The 16071-nt window shown below is 45.7% G+C and overlaps 1 protein-coding gene across 4 annotated transcripts in view; it reads right to left on the bottom strand.

Moving 5' to 3' along the window:
• Fry (FRY microtubule binding protein) overlaps nt 1-16071 on the bottom strand; it is a 403165-nt gene that overhangs the window by 42298 nt on the left and 344796 nt on the right. For all 4 annotated transcript variants that reach the window (XM_052754591.1, XM_052754592.1, XM_052754590.1 and 1 more), the window contains 3 exons: nt 13837-13998; nt 9551-9625; nt 5138-5308 (listed from right to left, as the gene is read on the bottom strand). In XM_052754591.1, the coding sequence (XP_052610551.1) occupies nt 5138-5308; nt 9551-9625; nt 13837-13998 (408 nt within the window). The remainder of the gene's footprint in view (nt 1-5137; nt 5309-9550; nt 9626-13836; nt 13999-16071) is intronic.

Here is a 16071-nt window from a genome sequence, read left to right as displayed (position 1 = left end):
AGGTGGAACATGTGCTTAGCACTGTTAACAGTTCCTGGGTCGGATTTCTAGCACACACAACAAAATTCTACTGTGAAAGTCAGCCCAGATTCATTATTTTAATTTATTTTTATTTTATGTGTATAACTGTTTTGTCTACATATGAGCCTGTGTGTCATGTGTGTGCTGTTCTGGCAGAGGCAAGAAGAGGGTGTAAGGTCCCCTGGAACTGGAGTTAGGGCAGTGAACCGCCAAGTAGGTGTGCTGGGAACTGAACCTGGGCCCTCTGCAAGAACAGCCTGTGTTCTTAACCACTGAGCCATCTTTCTAGCCCGGAGCCCAGCTTTCTCAGCATGGCACAAAATACACTCAGTGAGGGCCACCCATCCTGTCCCTCTACCAGATGTCCAATTATACCTTATGTCACAAATGAAGTTAAAAGCCAAAACCCTGTTTATTTATGATGCCAGGTTATGTATATAAAAACGCAGAGTGTGGCTAACTGTTTCAGACAGACTGTTTGCACATACAGTCATCAAACTTAAACGTAACACCCAGAGTTTATATTGAGGTAGCAGAATATTCACAAATACCCCAGAAATGTCAAAAATGATATTTTTGAAATTATTTCAAATAAAACCCTGTTAAAATTATTGTTGTTGTTATTATTGGAGTGCTGGGGACTGAAGCAGGTCTCTGTGTAAAGCTCTACCATTGAGCTTTACCCCTAGCCAAAAAAAATTGTCATCAAATATATTTCTCCAAATGAGGCTACTTAGAGTGAGTCCTAGAGTGACAGGGTCATGGGTCAGCTTGCTTAAGATGCTGTCGATTTGGCCGGGCAGTGGTGGCGCACGCCTTTAATCCCAGCACTCGGGAGGCAGAGCCAGGCGGATCTCTGTGAGTTCGAGGCCAGCCTGGGCTACCAAGTGAGTCCCAGGAAAGGCGCAAAGCTACACAGAGAAACCCTGTCTCGAAAAACAAAACAAAAAAAAAAAAAAAAAAACAAAAAAAAAAAGATGCTGTCAATTTAGGTCAGGGGTCAGGGCATGATCATCATCAGCCCTGCCCTTTTCTGGAAGGACACTGGTTTGGATGATAATTTATCTATTGCCAGACAGAGACAGCTAGCTTTGGAATCTTAGAAAAGGAAGTGGGTTTTGCTTGTTTGTTTTGTTTTGTTTTTCTGGTAGTGCTGGGGATGGAACCCAGGCCTCATTCACGCTAAGTAGGCATTCTACCACTTAGGTACATCCTTAGCCTGATCTCACTTGCTACAGAATGACAACACTCATCCAGAGTGTAACTGTCTCATCAGGAACAGGAGGGTGCCTGCCTATCTGTAGATCAAAGACTTGTCTCCTCTCAAGAGATACAACCGTGCCACTTCCAGAACTAAGGATAATAAAGCCTTTTCATATCTTAGAATATATTTCCATACTAGAGCAGCCAAGGGGAACAAAACAAAAGGAAAAAACCCTATCACACACACTTACACACAAGTCGGCATACATGTGCTGGAGGGGATGCGGGGGAGGGGGAGGGGGAGCGCGCATGTTGTTATGTAACTATGCCAGGATACAGTCTGCCAGTGCACCCGAATTAAGAATAACAGCGTCTTACCTGAAGTTCCTGGGGAGCAGTTTGAATGGACAGAAAAACAAACAAAAGGTCTATTTAAAATGATTGTATAAAACACTCCAGCACATTTTAGTTTTCACACAGCAACAATAGTGTTCACAGCACATTCTTCAGTAGACACAACTTAAAAAAAAAATGGAGGGAAGTATGTACAAACTCCAGTGAGAAAGTCAACATTCAGCACTAGAGTTTCCACACATCTTCCTGGAAGATGACGAGGCTGGAGCGACATCGTGAGCCCCACTTTCAGAAACAGCCCCCCACTTCAATGACAATGTTGTCCTCTTTAATACCTGTTTATTTAGAATGCCTGAATACTTGCTGATGGGAAATTGCTTAAATGTCATGGGAGAGAGGAGAGGGTCGGAAAGGGGCGCCAGCTGACCCCACTCACTAAAAGTGTTGCGGTTATGATCTCTCTACCTCAGATGTGAAATTAGTAGCGCAGAGAAAGCACCTTTCAAAGATTCCACCAACTTTGAGGGCAAGAGCCCTTAGGAAGTCTTTATTCAGGTCCCAGAGCTATTAATGGCAAGGGATAGACAACAACAACAACAACAAAAAACACAACTTGGGTTTTTGTTGTTGTTTGTTTTGGAAACCCTGTTTTGATGAAGAAGCCAGAATATGCTTACATTACCCTTATTATCACTAGCGATTTGCCACTGGTGGGCTTGTCCGGCCGACTGGTGCGGAGAACACCAGCTGTGTGCCTGACACCACTCCACACTCTGTGCCCGCCATCTGACTCCTCACGCTGGCTCCACAGGCAGGTTTCATTGTACCCATTGGACCAAGGGGCAGACCTAACATTCAAGATGACGCTCGGATGCTTCCATGGTACTGTGCTGCCCACATCACATTTTACTTTAATTTTAGTTCGGAAACTGCAAAACATTCTCAGGGGTTTATCTCTTTGTTTTGGAGACTGGGGTTCCCTGTGTTGACCAAGCTGACTTTGAGCTCCTGGGCTCAAGAGTACCTCCAAGTACCTGGAACTACAGATGTGCACCACTTTGTTTGGATACGTTTTTCTTATTCTCTGAAGCTCCTTACACGAATATTAATCTTTAGAAATATCTATTCCATTTTATGTGTATGGAGTGTTTTGCCTGCATGTATGTATGTGCACCATGCCCGTGCAGTGCCTGCAGAGGCCAGAAGAGGGCGCAGGATTCCCCCTGGGATTGGTGTTACAGATGGTTGTGGGCTGCCCGGTAGGTGATGGGAACTGAACTTGGGTCCTCTAAAGAGCAGCCTGTACTATTAACTGCTGAGGCCTCTAACATCTTAATGTTAGATGACAAAATAACAAATGTGATTTCCGTTGTCAGTTGCTGTTGGCTAGGACAACAGAGACAATGACAGATGAGGTCTGGTATTCATTATTTACTGTTCTCGGAAAACATTAGGTTTTTCTGTTTGTCTTTCTCAGGGCTGGGATGGAACCCAGGGAGTCAAGCCTATCAGACTGTTAGACAAGTGTTCCGCCACTGAGCCAGCAGTTCTGGAACTATGTTTTCATTCCCCTGTCCTAGACTGAAACAGGAAAAGGGCGGCTCTCTTGATGTCAGTTTTTCCCCTCCCTAGTTTAACTTCCAGAATTCAGAGGGTGCCAGGCTTGAACCCTAGCCTAAGAACAACTTTCAGTCAGTGGCTGGCTGGGGGAGCCCTTGGCCTTGGCTGATCACTCAGCTCTGGCTCAGACGTTTCAGAAGAACTCAAGACTGAAGTGCTTTGTGTTATCATTTGGAAACAATCTTCATCGCGTTTAGTGAATTCCTTCTTGGTCACTAATTATGGTTATCTGGATCCCCTGCAATCCTCTTAATTGGTCTGAGAACAGTTTAGGATGAAAATTAAGCATTCATTTGAAGCTTGCCTTGCAGTCAGTTCCTCTTTCTTTTCTTTTTTTTCTTCTCCCCCCCACCCCCAAGCTGAGGACGGAACCCAGGGTCTTGCCAAACGCTCTATCACTGAGCTAAATCCCCAAACCCAGTTCCTCTTTCTTTCTTTCTTTCTTTCTTTCTTTCTTTCTTTCTTTCTTTCTTTCTTTCTCTCTCTCTCTCTCTCTCTCTCTCTCTCTCTCTCTCTCTCTCTCTTTCTTTCTTTCTTTCTTTCTTTGAGACAGGGTTTCTCTGTGTAGCCCTGACTGTCCTGGAACTCACTCTATAGACCAGGCTGGCCTCGAACTCACAGCGATCTGCCTGCCTCTGCTTTCCCAGTGCTGAGATTGAAGGTGTGCACCACAATTCCCAGCAGTACTTTATTTTTACTGTTTTTTTTTTCTTTCTTTTGGTGGAGTCAGTGATGGAGAAACAGCCCAGGGCCCTGAGCATAGTAGACAAAAATCCTCTAGCAACAGTGCCAGCCTCAGCCAGTGCTTTTAGGTCTGGGTTTGCTCAGTGTATTAGCTAGGGAAATAATGATTATTCTATGTACCTGCTTCTCTCCTGCTGGGACAGACATCTAGGGCAGATGTGGCCCTGGGAAGTCCACAGAAGACAGCACTTTGGCCCTAACTAGACACAGGTGGGTTTACCAGTAGTCCCATTCTTTCAGGAAGCCACCCAGACTCCTGTTTTCCCATAAGATTACAGTTAAGTTAGGAGGCACCCATCTGTTGTAGGCTAGAGTAAACTTTGACTTGGGGCCTCTACTTTTAACTGTAAGAGCGGAAGAAAGCCCTTCGGAATGGAAAGTGCATTTCATTAACTAGGGACGGACCAGTGCAGCATTAGGAGACACAATCTCACTCAGTCGGTGGAGTTTTCATTCCCTGAAGGCAAAACACTGCCTCTCCCAGGGAACATGCCCTGAGCTGTACAAATGAAGGTGATTCGCTTCCTCCTCCCAGACCTCAGATAGCAGAAGAGCATCTTATTACCATGTTAGCCATTCCAAACAAACAGATCTGTACATGCCTGCCAGGACTTGAATTCAGCTGCTCCAGAGGTCTGGAATGTTGACCACCAACTAACCCAAGGCAGGGCAAAGACGGCAGATCTCTGCCTCTGTCTCATGCTTTATATTTTATTCCAGGCTCTAATGCTTTCATCAAACACAGCACAAGAATGCAGGAGCCCTCAGGCTCTGATCCCATGGGGTGGCCATCGAGCTTTGAAGCACCTTGATCATAGCAGCTTTACATTTGGAATGAAATGTTTAGCATATTTTGCCCAGATCCCAGTGAACAGGCCTAGAAATGATGCGTTCCTGTGATTAAATAAGATAAAAATCCCCCTCGGACTACACACACAGTCTGTGTAGTTATTACAACTCAGATTTTTCCCGCTTACGACTAAGCTGGCAGCTCTTGCTGCGAGCCCAGACAGGAAGGGTGGGGTGACTTCTGCAAAAGTGAAGCAGCCGTGCTTTGGAGAAGTTGATTCCAAACAGAGTTTACAGTTTCCCAACTAGAGACCTTGCTATAGAGAGTGGCCAGTCGGGAAAGCGACACTGTTTTGTTAGCCCAGGACAAGCCGAGAGGGTGACTGCGACAGAGAATACACCGTACCTCTCCGTCCTCCAGTTCCACGTCCAGGAAATCGAAGTCCCGGAAGACTCGGAACTGCTGCTCACTGTTGGTGTCGTCCATGTTCTCCTGCTCCCGGGCGCCGTCCTCGGATGACACCAGGCTCGTCTGATGCTCTGGCAGATCCAGGTCCCCACACGAGGAAAAAATCACCTAGGAACCAAAGGAGCCCTCTTTTGAGAAACTCACCTCCCTTTGGGTGTTTGTACAACGAGTGATGGCCACTGGCTCCCTGGAGGACTGTGTCTCCAGTACACACCTAATTCCTTAAGTGGGTATTTTTAGAATGTTCTTCTATTATTTATGTTGGACAGGTGCCTTCGGATTAAACTCGCTGCAGTTTACACTTACACTACAAAAGCATTCTAGAGTTGAATGGCTATCTCAGTGCGGATGGTGAGATACTGTGTGTGTGTCTTTGTGTGTGTGTGTGTGTGTGTGTGTGTGTGTGTGTGTGTGTGTGTGTGTGTAACAACTAAGCATGTGTTCACAGCCGAACTGGAGCAACTAAAATTTTCCACTCTTCTTGAGCTGAGGTTAGAAATTATGTACCTTCACACGTCAAATGTACATAAATAATATTTTAAGGATGACGTCAAGCTATGTTATTATAAAACGAACCTCGGGAACAAAGGCTTTAACCCTTTGAGAGATAAACCAGAGACTGGGAAGGATTAGCAAAGAGAAGCCAAATTCCTATGTGTAGGTTCTTTTTAGTTAGACATTCTATTTTTTAATTAGTTAATCAACTTCTTAAGACAGAGTCTCACTGTGTTTCCTGGCTGGCCTGGAACTTTCCATATAGACCAAGGTGTCCTTAAACTCAGAGATCTGCCTGCCTCTGCCTCCCAAGTGCTGGAATTAACAGAGAGTATGACTCAGTGGCAGAGCATTTGCCTCATATACAGAGTGTCCAGGTTCAAGCCCCAGCAAAACCAGAGGAGAAAGAAAAAAAGAAAGAAAGGGGAGAGAGAGAGAGAGAGAGAGAGAGAGAGAGAGAGAGAGAGGGAGGGAGGGAGGGAGGGAGGGAGGGAGGGAGGGAGGGAGAAAGAAAGAAAGAAAGAAAGAAAGAAAGAAAGAAAGAAAGAAAGAAAGAAAGAAAGAAAGAAAAAGTGCTGGGATTAAAGGCGTGCACCACCATGCCCAGCTATTGAGACATTTTAATAGATCTTTAAAAAATGGTTGGTTCATTCTGTCTTTGTTTTTTTGAGATAAGGTCTCATTATGTCTCTCAGGCTGCCCTAGAACTCTTTATGTAGCCCAGGCTGGCCTCCATTCAGGAGGGTCCTCTCGCCTCAGCCTCCGGGTTACTAAGTTTACAGGTGTAAATCACCATGCCTGGTTTAATAGAACTTCGAAGAACTAATAAACAGCAAATGTTTTGTTAGCCACTGTCTGTTGAATACAGATATAAAATCAAATCAAAAGCTTTCTTTTGTGAACTGAGGTACCCAGGGGAAAAGGGGGGGACACAACTGTGTTGAAGATTCTACAAGAATGAATGGCCACTGGGCAGCGGTGGCACACGCCTTTAATCCCAGCACTTGGGAGGCAGAGGCAGGTGGATCTCTGTGAGTCTGAAGCCAGCCTGGGCTACAGAGTGAGTTCCAGGACAACCAGAGCTGTTACACAGAGAAACCCTGTCTTGAAAAATCAAAAAGAACCAAAAAACAAAAGAAACAGAAAATCAAAAACAAAACTAAAAACAGAAACAACACCCCACCCCCACCCCCCAAAAAATGAATGACCAATTAGGACTTCATTATTGTGGAGAACTGGAATACTAATGATCCAGAGCTAAAATCATCTTGGGCTATTTTTAGTACTCTTACTGACCATTCTTTGCTTACCTTTGAGTCTGACCCAACATCCATTTGATTTAATAAGTAAAACCTGCGGGTGGTGGTGTCGCACACCTTTAATCCCAGCACTCGGGAGGCAGAGGCAGGCGGATCTCTATGAGTTCGAGGCCAGCCTGGTCTACGGAGTGAGTTCCAGGATTGGCTCCAAAGCTACACAGAGAAACCCTGTCTCGAAAAAACAAAACACAAAAAACAAAATGAAACAACAAAAAAAGTAAAATCTTTGAAATACATTCTTAGCAGGATACTTGCTTCCACCAATCCAAGCTAAGAATGTCATCAGATGTCGTCCAGCAGCAAGGATTCCCCTGCTTGATGTCGCCCGCCTGCTTTCCCCACCAGTGCATGTGGTAAATGTCATGATTTATGAGAAAAGTTCCGTGGTGGAACACGACATTCGGGTCAACCTGAGTCTGTGCTCCCAGGCCACAGTCACTAAAATGTGGCTCAAGGGCTCAAGAATAAAGTGGCTTAACTCTTTTGAGGGGAGAGCTATATTCTGTGTTGACACTTGATATAACCATTATAACATTCCCCTGTTCCTTTAAAGTGGGCAAGTTATTGTAAGAACAGAAATATAACAAATACCTTTCCAGGTTAAAAAGAGTGAATGGGGATTGAATGTAGTATTTTTTTTTCTCTAGTGTGTAAAAATAATCCTATGTTTTGGACTGCATAGATAAAACATCTCAGATCTGAAAAATCCAAAATCTTAAAATGTTTTAAAACTAGCCAGGTAATGGTGGCACACGCCTTTAATCCCAGCATTCTGGGAGGTAGAAGCAGGTGGATCTCTGTGAGTTCGAGGCCAGCCTGGTCAACAAAGAGAGTTCCAGGATAGCTAGGGCTGTTACACAGAGAAGCCCTGTCTCGGGGGAAGAAAAGAAAAAGAAAAAAAAAACTCACTATGTAGACCAGGCTGGCCTTGAACTCAGAGATCCTCTTGCCTCTACCTCCCGAGGGCTGGGACTTAAAGCATATGCCACCATGTCTGGCTTAAATCTGAAACTTTTAAAGTGATGAAATGCTCCAAATGTTCAAATTTTGGAGAAGTCTAGATTTTGAGGGGTGATCACTGGGTCAAGTGTACCCCAGTTCTCCAAAATCTAAGATACACTCAAGTTGGAAGCACCTGGTCCCAAGCATTTCAGATAGGGAGCATGTCACCTGTTTCCCATGAACTGTGTGCAACATGACACACCCTCGTGAACAGGAATCACAAATGAGCGTGTAAGATAAATCAAACGGAGGGCTGTGGAGTCTTCCGCTCAAGTCCGGTTTCCCCCACGGACACATCTTTCCTGGTGAGCGCTGCTTAAGGATTGGAATGGACTACAGGCAAACTTTTGTGGCCAGGAAATCTGAGGGTGCTCAGTGTGAACTTAGAGGAAAAGTGCTGCCCTGAACAACACCACTGGAGCAGAGATAAACCATCCGATCATGAAGTCACACGACAAAGGTGACTTAAACAGAAGCCCTGTTAGCTGGTGCTTTCCCAGTTGACATGTTGGCAAGCTTTATGGGCCGCTAATATTTTACCTGCTCGTGAGGAGCAGACATAGTCTGGGCCATTAAAACACAGCTTCACAGAGAAATCTGCGCTGATTCTAAATTTCTTAGTTCGCTATTTCTTTTTAAATGAAGCCTAAAGATACTGTAATACACAAAAATAGACATGGAATCCAGGCCCTGAGGTTTTCAACAGTTTTTTTTCTAAAAATATGCTCACCATACATAATTTGAATTTGCTGAAATTGCTTTCAGAAATTTGCTTCTGCACGTCAGTCATCTCTTCATCTAAAAGCCTGAAGGCATTTTCTTTTCTACCTATAACACCAGTGAAAGTTTAAATGTCATCATTCTGATAAATACTTGGTTGTTTTTTCGTTTTTCAAGACAGGATTTCTCTGTGTAGCCTTGATTGTCCTGGAACTCCCTCTGTAGACCAGGCTGGCCTTGAACTCACAGAGATCAGCCTGCCTCTGCCTCGCCAGGGCTGGGGCTAAAGGCGTGTACCGCCATTGCCCGGCTTTGATAAATATTTATAATGTTTCGTTTTTTCCATTGTAATGTAACTAGCAAGCAGACTATAACATTTTTAGTAAACTTTGGCCAATACATCCTTATTTTCATGTTATTTTATGCAAGTAAAATGGTGACATCATAATGCAATGAGTGGGCAGTGGGCAAAACTATATTCAAGAGGAATTGGAGGAATGTGCCCATATATCACAGAGATGCGGCAGACACCATCATGTATGTGGTGGTATAGTCTGGGCATGTTTACATAAACAAACAGAGGTCTGAACACAGCTGTTTTCGAAGGCGAACTGGAGCAAAGGGCAGTGAAATCCTTCCTTGTCTGCACTAAAATTACAATTCATGGGGTGAGAAGGGGGAAACACAGGGGCTGAATGTAATGGTGGCAATTGGACTTGTCATTCACAGTAGAATCTTCAAGGTCAATGTCAGAACAGACCAAAGGCAAAAGCAATATGATACCAAGATGACCACGGCACACAGAAGAACTTACAGATGGGTTTTTGCTCAGTCCAACCTCTTGGCCACACAGAGAAAGGACGTGAACCAACTTCTCTTTTGTTCTTTTCTGGAAACAAAAAACACAGGTAAGGTTTTCATTCTGAGGCCCCATGAGCCAATCTGCCTTCACACTACAGGTCCTAGCTACAAAGAGTGAATGGTAATGCTTAAAATGTAGCCCCAAATAGTTGAGATATAAAACACACAGGCTTGGCACAAACAAGAATGTAAAATAACTTATTGATAATTGTAAAATAACAATAGCGTATTCAAATACTATTTTTACATGCTGAGTTAACTATCCTCATTAGAGTTATTAATTTTGTGATGAAGTGCCATGACCAAAGCAGCCTGGGGAGGAAAGGGTTTATTTGGCTGACGCTTCCACATCGTTGTTCATCACTGAAGGAAGTCAGGACAGGAACTCAAACAGGGCAGGAACCTGGAAGCAGGAGCTGATGCAGAGGCCATGGAGGGGTGCTGCTTACTGGCTTGCTCCCCATGGCTTGCTTGGCCTGCTTTCTTATAGAACTCAGGGCCACCAGCCTAGTGGTGTTCCTACCCACAGTGTGCGGGGTCCTCTCCCATCAATCACTAATTAAGAGAACGTCCTAGAGGTTTGCCTGCAGCCTGATCTTTTGGAGGTGTTCTCTCAATCAGGTCCCTTTCTCTCTGATGACACCAGTGTGTGTCGAATTGACATCACACTATCCAGCACAGTTACACAGATTGTTATTAGGTTTGGCTAGATGGCCCAACTGGAAAGATGCGTGCCGTCAAGCCCGGCTCTGTGAGCAGTGGGATCCCTGAACCCACACGGTGGAAAGAGAGAACTGACTTTACAAACTGTCCCATCACCTCCATAAACATGGTGTGGTTGGCGTGCGCTGTGGCGTATTCCCAATCCCTCAAATAAATACATAAAGTTGAAAGTGGAAACTTCGTTTTTTTGAGGTACTAAGGAGTAAGTCCAGGGCTGCAATGCATGCTGGGCAAATGTTCTTAACACAGAGATGCATCCCTAGCCTTCTTCTTATTTATCTATTTTTAAATTAAAACAACTTTTATTTTGTGTGTCTGGGTGTTTTGCCTGCATGCATGTCTGTGCACCACATGTGTGCTGTACCTATGGAGGCCAGAAAAGGGCTTCAGATCCCCTGTAACTGGAGTTACTGATGATTGTGAGCTGGCATGTGAGTGCTAGGTCCTCTACAGGACACAGTGCTCTTAACTGCTGAGCCATCTCTCCAGCCCTATATTATTTATTTTAAAGTGACTATTAACTAAAACAAGGCTCTCTCCATGTTTGAACTGTCCAGGGCTGCCCTGTTACCCAGGGTGGGTGTGTGCCTCTATGAGAATCAGTTCCTTGGCCCTTCAGTGGCCATCCGTGGGCTCTCTAGAGATCTCTTCTTGTACGTTATAACTTTTAGTTCCAGAGAGGCTTGGCTTTTCTTCCATCAGAAAGAGATGTATTTTGTTACAGAACAAGCCTTTTCCGGCTCCAATGAGAATATTCTCACTGTTAGTTATTCATGAGCCATGGCAAAGTTAGAATTAAGTTAGGTTTAAATCCCTTTGTTTTTCTTCATGAACCTCCGTTTGCAGCCTCTTATGTATGACAAGACTCTTCTAGAACCAACCACATTTCCTAACAAGGTAATGAGGGTTTCAGAACGAAAAGAAATACGGTGACTGTGACCTAGAGATGTTGACATAGTTAAGATCCAGTCATAAAATAATCCTGCAAATTCTCCTTTATCTGATTTTGGTTTGTTAGATGGAAACTTCTAGAAGCTGCTATTTATGTTAAGATCTTCCTCCTCTTCTTCCTCCTCCTTTTTTTGAGAGTCTCTGTATGTAGCCCTAGATGTCCTGGAACTACATGGACCAGGCTGACCTCGAACTCACAGAGATCCACCTGCCTCTGCCTCCCCTCTGCTGGGATTAAAGGTGTGTGCCACCACATCCAGTTTAAGATTTCCTTTCTTTATGGAACTTGGTTCACTGTATCTTTCATCCCAAATTATAGAATTACTCAACGTGGGATCACTTCACAGCCAGACAGGAGGGCTGTGCTGCTGAAGGATGGCAGATCTCAGTTATTTCTCCAGCCTTAGTTTCATTCGCCAGCTCTGAGGTGAAACCAGTGAAGCAGCAAGGCCCAGGACAGAACCGTCCTCATCTCTTTCCCAACCACGACTGCAGCCACCAGCCACTGCCGTGTACCACTAGGCTCTGGGCTGGCCTTCCAGTCCTGGAGATGACGGTGAGGTGTGAGGTGTGCAGACACAGTCCTGGGCTTGCTCAGTACCCACCTAGCCCGCTTCTAATAATCCAGGCTTTCTTTCTATCCTGGGAAGGTCTCCTCTTTGCCACCTTCAAACACTGTGCAAGAGCCTCTTCTAGGCTGGAGAGGTGGCTCAGTGGTTAACAGCACTGGTTGCTCTTACAGAGAGAGGACCTGCGTTCAGTTCCCAGCACCCACATGGCAGCTCACAACCATCTGTAAGTCTAATTCCAGGGAATCTGGCATCTTCTTCTGGCTTCCACAGGCACTGCGTGCACATGGTACGTACGTACGTACGTACACACACACACACACACACACACACACACACACAAACACGTATACACATGGAATAAAAATAAATCAATCTAACAAAAAGCTCCTTTTCCAGAACCACTGTGGATGTCAGAAGAGGGTGAGTAGTCTCCATCCTGAAATCATCAGACCCCGAAGCCATGAAAATCGGGAGCCACTAGAATTTGCTGTTGCTTCCTATGGAGCTAACAGGGGGCCAAGACCTTGGGAAGGGAAGGCGGGGCGGTAATTAGGAGTGTTGTGGGATAACCTCTGTAGGCTGTGAATACATTTTATTACCATTGGTTAATAAAGAAGCTGCCTTGGCCTATAGCAAGGCAGGATAGAGCCAGGTGGGGAAATCCAAGCAGAGGTACTGAGAGAAGAAGGGCAGAGTTGGGAGAGATGCCAGAGAGCCGCTAGAGCAACAAGATGTACCAAAGAACAGGTAATGCCAAAAGCCACGTGGCAAAATATGGATGAATAGAAACGGGTTAATTCAAGTTATAGAGCCAGTTAGTAATACGCCTGAGCAATAGGCCAAACAGTTTGTAATTAGTATTAAGCCTCTGAGAGATCATTTTAAAAGCGGCTGCAGGACTGGGTGGGACAGAAAAGCCTCCGTTTACAAAGGAGAGAGAGAGAGTCTAACGCTCTGAATCCTAACATCTGGGATGCAGATGTTAACAGCTGGGGTGCAGCTGTGCTTAGAGCCAAGATGGATGCTGCTGCCATTTTGATCTTTAGGTTTTTTTTTATCAAAAGCCCACGCCACGCTAAAGGCTTAGTCACCAGCCTGCAGTGCTGTTGGGAGACGGTGGGCTCTTTAGGAGGTGGAGTCTAGTGGGAGGAAGTTTTGTCACTGGAGGTGAGCTCTTGGAGGGGACAGTGGGACTCCCACCCCTTCCCCTCTTGCTCTTTGCTTCCTGGCTGTCATGAATGAACAAGCCTCCTCCATCATGGTGTGCCGTGCCGTCACGGGCCCAGCGGCAGGGCCGAGTGGCCATGAACTGCAGCCTCACGAGCCAACGCAAGTCGTTATGAGCCTGCAGGTATTTTGACTCATTTACCCAGAACTCATTAACATGGATGACTTAATAAATTCCTTTTCCGCTGAAGGTAACTTTTCAGTGGGCGCCCGGCACGTGTCACTAAAACACTAGAGAGAAATGCAGGGTTTTTACCTGGCGGCCGTGTGGCACCAGGGCTGCGATGGTTGGCCGAGGGCCTGCGTCCAGTCTTAGGCTCTGATAACTAACCGCAGAATTCTGGCAGTTCCTCCCGCCCTGTTCTGTTTCGTCTACTGCTGTCAACTCGGCTTCAAGCTTACGCTCTGAGGGGAACCTCCAGAAGGCCCTTTGAGTGTGTGGCCGTAGCCAGTCTTTATTGGACATGGTATTTGGAGGACTCATTTGGACATGGTAGGGGGACAAGGGCCAGGACTGCCTTACACGAATTCGAAGAGCTGCCACATGAAAGGAAGCTCAGATTTGTGTCCCAAGCCACAGGGGACACAGAAGCAATGGCTGAAGAGGCAAGAGTCAGACAACCAAACACAGCGGGGTGTTCCCACTAAAGGGATTGCCCTTTCAATGCGGAGAGACCCCACGGCTGGAGGCGCCAGGGTCTACATGGCAGCGTTACTGGGGGGTGGTGGTGAATGGCAGAGTTTAGTTTCACAGAGGGACCTATACCTGAGAATACTGGGGTCTTTTCCAGCTCACAGGAACAAGGACATTGGAGTTAGAGCCCGAGGAGGTGGACGACGCACTCCGGGTGACGGCCATTGCCCTCGGCTTCCCATCCCGTCCAGAGGAGTTCTGCAGTTCGTCATATCGTCTCCCGATGATCGGCGTCTGGAGAAAGGACAGTGCAGAGGCACTATTAATCCACCCTCACACTTCTACAGTATCTGGAACTGTTCAGCCCAGAAGAAATGAAAAACTGATCACGCACGTGGTTAGAACCAGAACCAGATCAGACAGAGAGACTCAGTGTCATGTGCAGGCTCTTTTTCCTGGTCGGTGTACGTTCTGAGCCATTTGCACACCGAATATCTCCCCACCCTGGTTGTCAGCAAGAAACCAATGCCATGGCTTCTTCATTAGACTTTAGATCAGCGGTTCTCAATCAGAGCGTCATGACCCCCTCACCAAACCTCTATCTCTAAAAATATTTACGTTATGATTCATAACAGTAGCAAAATTACGGTTATGAAATAATAAGGAAGTTAATGTTACGGCGGGGGTCACCACAGCATGAGGAACTGTGTTGAAGGGTCGCAGCGTTAGGGAGGTTGAGAACCTCTGCTCTAGATGTTAGTGATGAAGACTTGTAAAACGTGAGGCCAGCTGAGTCAGTTTTCAGATGTTTAAGCTTGAAAGGACCTCTCTCACCCCCGCTCCTCCTGCCTCCTCTTCTCGCCCCTACCCCCGTCTCTCTCTCTGTAGCCCTGGCCTCCCTGCCTTGAACTTGCTCTGTAGACCAGGCTGGCTTCGGATTGTAGCCTAGTTCCTGCGTGCTGAGAGTGTATACTGCTTTCATCACGCCAAACTTGCAATAACTTCTCGTAATAAAAGATGAAAATTCATTTCCTTCTCTCCAGTCTCTAGCTGTCAATCTTTATGCACTCTCAATTACTGACAATTTTATCTAAATTATTTCCATCATTTCAACTATTCAACTGGATGAGGTCACGGCCAAGGCGTTATGCAGTACTTTATGAAGTTCACTTTCTGAGACTCCTACAGTATGTGGTCAGGCAGGGGGTGCTTTTAAAATTCTGCCTCCAGGGAGGTCTCACAGACGCCAACTTGAGATCTCTGAAATGGCAGAAAGTGACCAGAACCTTCTGAACCTAGACTATAGGTCTGGAGCAGCTCTGGGTCCCTGTGGGCTGAGGGATGCGTCTAACTGGATAATGCTTTCTCTGTTTTTGGATCAAAAGAAACTCAAGTCAAAGACTTAGAAATGGCCCCTCCCCAAGAAAAACGTTGAATTAATGTATTTGTTTAAAAGATTTATTTATTTGTATTTTATGTGCATTGGTGTTTTGCCTGCATGTATGTCTGTGTGAGGGTGTCAGGTTCCCTGGAATTGGAGCTATAGTCAATTGTGAGCTGCCATGTAGGTGCTGGGAATTGAACCCAGGTCCTCTGCAAGAACAGCCAGTGCTCCTAACCGCTGAGTCATCTCTCCAGCCCCCAAAAGTTGTTTTTTTTTTCTTTTGTTTATTTGAGACAGGTTTCTCTGTGTAGTCATGGCTGTCCTGGAACTTGCTGTGTAGACCAGGCTGGCCTTGAACTCACAGAGATCTGCCTGCCTCTGCCTCCTGAGTGCTGGGATTAAATGCCTGTGCCACCACCGCCCAGAATTAATATCTTAATATCATTTTCACATCTTGAATGTGGAAGAGGTAAAGGTTAATGAAGCATCAGTTCCTCCCCTCCCTTCTCAACTCTCATTTATTTGTGTGATACATGTACGGAAGTGTGAGCATGCACGTACCTGCGTCCGGCAGGTGGAGGCCAGAAAGGGGTGTTGGGTGGGAGGGTGGCCTTCTGTCTCTTTCTACCTCATTTCCTGAGACTGGAGACTCGCCATTTTGTGTAGCATGCCCTATGAGTTCTCAGTGTCTACCTTTTCCCACCCTGCAGTGGTGGAATTATGGACACACACAGCTATACCAGGCTTTTTACATGGGTGCTGGGGGTCTGAACTCTGGTCCTTGTGTCTGGAGAGCGGGGCGCTCTTACCCCCTGAGCCATCTCCAGCCTGTGGTTTCCATTTTTGATAATTCCCAATTGAGAGCCCTATACTCATGCATTGTTAAAAGAATGGAACCTAATTTAGACTTTAGAGGTCTTCATTTAAAACAAATGTAAGTCTTCCTCTCTCTAGGCAACCGCTTTCCCCCCTGGCCACCATAT

This window comes from Peromyscus californicus, unplaced genomic scaffold (assembly GCF_007827085.1).
Source record: "Peromyscus californicus insignis strain IS unplaced genomic scaffold, ASM782708v3 Scaffold_2__1_contigs__length_46816999, whole genome shotgun sequence".
Classification (NCBI taxonomy): domain Eukaryota; kingdom Metazoa; phylum Chordata; class Mammalia; order Rodentia; family Cricetidae; genus Peromyscus; species Peromyscus californicus.
The sequence above is the reverse complement of the archived record's forward strand: the minus strand, read 5'-3'. Positions and strand labels throughout refer to the sequence as shown.